The 2,581-nt window shown below is 41.5% G+C and overlaps 1 protein-coding gene across 1 annotated transcript; it reads left to right on the forward strand.

Moving 5' to 3' along the window:
• Positions 1-465: 465 nt before the first annotated feature.
• LOC109196936 (putative nuclease HARBI1) lies at positions 466-2,036 on the forward strand. Its single transcript, XM_019351567.2, has 4 exons — positions 466-1,128; positions 1,205-1,317; positions 1,403-1,514; positions 1,595-2,036. The coding sequence occupies exons 1-4, from the start codon at positions 696-698 to the stop codon at positions 1,981-1,983; spliced, it is 1,047 nt and encodes a 348-aa protein (XP_019207112.1). The 5' UTR covers positions 466-695; the 3' UTR covers positions 1,984-2,036.
• Positions 2,037-2,581: the final 545 nt, after the last annotated feature.

Genomic DNA, 2,581 nt, shown 5'->3' on the forward strand with positions numbered 1-2,581 from the left:
CAACAACACTCAAATATGAATGTGTGTAGCAATGCACCATTATACATCATACATATATCAGGGAAATATGTGAAGTTTAACAGTATGTGAAATCTATCTGGACATGGAAACCAGTGTTAATGTCATGATGTAGGTAGGAATCAGACCCAAATGCTGGACTCTTCAAAAAGAAAACTGTCACAGCGGGGCTGCGTCAATTTGTTTTGTAACTGGACCCAGAAGCAGGACATGCAGGATGTCAGAACTTTGAAGAACTAAAAGCGAGCATTTTATTGTGGCTGATACAACACTGGGACACACAACAAGACAAAGCAGCAGATGACAAGTACTATCACTAAACCTAAACTGGGCGAAACTATGACTCTAACAAAACTGTGATGACATAGATACCCACCTGAACATGATGGTGAGCAGGAGCATGAGGGAAACTGAAGGGATAAACCCAAAACTTGAACATGAACATGTCCTGGGCCCTGTTTCAGAAAGCCGGTTTAGTGCAAACTCTGAGTAAGTATACCCTGAGTTAACGAAAACTCTGGGTTTTCGGTTTCACAAAGAGAGTTTAGATTAATTCTGAGTGAGTTACTATGACGACACACTCCGTGAAGCTAACCTGCCCCCTAGCAGGTTTACTTCAACTAACCCTGACCTTCTCCGCCTCTTTGTCGGAAACCTGACTGTAGGAAGTGTCAGACATGGCGTGCCCCTTCCTTGAAGAGCCAGTAGATGTTGAAGCCCAAATTCTCCGCAGAGCTCTCCGCCAGGAGAGAGTGATTAGAGCGCGTTTGGACATTTTATCATTTCCTGATGATTTTCTGTGTGAACGTTACTGTTTTTCAGCACAATCTATAATTTATTTGAATAACATCCTCAGGCCTTATATTGCTCATGTGACACATCGCGGACATTCTCTCAGTTCTGTACATATTATTTGTATTGCACGTCGTTTTTTTGCAAACGGGAGCTTTCTGTATAACATTGGTGACGCTGAGCATGTTTCCAAGGCTACCGTCTGTCGGGCAGTCAGGAATGTTACAGTTGCACTGAAACGTCTCCTGTACTCGTTTGTGGTGTTCCCCGGTCATAGACCCACAAGATTTATCAAAGAGGGATTCCACAAAATTGCAGGTATCAGGATGAACAAAACTTAATTCATGATGTGGTGATACTTGAACTACTACTTAAATTCTACATTTATTTTCAGGGTTCCCAGGCGTGATTGGCTGTATAGATGGCACTCACATTCCAATCATTGTCCCTTCAGTAAATGAAGGAGACTATGTGAACAGGAAGTCTTTCCACAGCATTAATGTACAGGTACATAGTTCCCTGTAGCATTTCAAACTAACACATTATTTCATTATGGTAATGGATGCTAATTTGTGTTCTCTGCACTGTGAAGATCATATGTGATGCTGCCAACATTATCACAAATGTGGAAGCCAAGTGGCCAGGCTCTGTTCATGACTCACAAATTTTTCGTGAATGTACACTGAGCACAAAATTTGGACATGGTGAGTTGAAAATACGTTAAAATATATAAAGACCAATTGCTACAGGGACATTTGAACTGAAGTGTATCCTTCTGTCTTAGGAGAGTTCACTGGCTACTTGCTTGGTGATAGGGGGTATCCATGTTTACCCTATTTGCTTACCCCTTACCCTGACCCTGACCCTGAACCGGGCCCACAGCAGCGATATAATCTGGCTCATTGCAGGACAAGAGCCAGAGTTGAAATGACTATCGGAATGCTTAAGGCCCGGTTCCAGTGCCTTCAAAGACTCAGGGTCACCCCAGAAAGGGCATGTGACATTATTGTGGCATGTGTGATTCTTCACAACATTGCCACAATTAGAGGAGAACACCGTCCTTCTGAACCAAACATCAGCAGTGATCCAAACCATGAACATCCTGACCCTCCCACGGACATACAAGATGGAAGAGCAGTCAGAGACACCATATGTCACAATCATTTCCTTTGACCCATCACCTCAACATGTTGAATGAAGAATAAACAGATTTTTTGTTCAACTGGCTTTATTGGTCGCCTGTATTTCCTGTACACAAAGTATTAATAAGTATATTAGTATGTTGTTCAAACACTGAAATAATTCGTTCATCTCTGACCACTTCACCCACCCTTAACTGATGTTCCAGCAGTAAAATCTCAATCTTGGTCTTTTGGGTCTGCTGCTTGAAGTGTTCCATTTCCAAGTCGCATTTTTTTATTTTCTTGATCAAATAGGTCTTGTACAGCTGCTTTACAGGGAGCTATGGAAACACAGGAAATAGCATTGACATGCATAGTACATGCCTACTTAGGTTGGTTGTAAATCAGTGCTGAACATCTTACTGAGGAAAGGTTTGTTGGAGAAGTGGCTGGACCCTCTTCCTCTGCATTTCCATCATCACTCTGTTAGAGACATAGAAAGTCCATGGTTTTATTAAAGTACCACATTTTATTCAATTGTTATATTTTCCATTGTAAGATGTAAACCTCATAAAGTGTCTCTGTTGCTTCCTCCTCTGTAACAGCTGTCAATGTTTCTTCATTATTTTCCTGTAGTAAAGAAATTAACA

This window comes from Oreochromis niloticus, linkage group LG3, assembly GCF_001858045.2.
Source record: "Oreochromis niloticus isolate F11D_XX linkage group LG3, O_niloticus_UMD_NMBU, whole genome shotgun sequence".
NCBI lineage: Eukaryota > Metazoa > Chordata > Actinopteri > Cichliformes > Cichlidae > Oreochromis > Oreochromis niloticus.

Bases quoted from the DNA above. Each gene is read 5' to 3' on its own strand.
- LOC109196936 (XM_019351567.2), top strand. From the start codon at position 696: ATGGCGTGCCCCTTCCTTGAAGAGCCAGTAGATGTTGAAGCCCAAATT. The intron at 1,318-1,402 runs GTACATAGTTCC...TGCACTGTGAAG, and splicing joins TCCACAGCATTAATGTACAG to ATCATATGTGATGCTGCCAA. The intron at 1,515-1,594 runs GTGAGTTGAAAA...CTTCTGTCTTAG, and splicing joins GAGCACAAAATTTGGACATG to GAGAGTTCACTGGCTACTTG.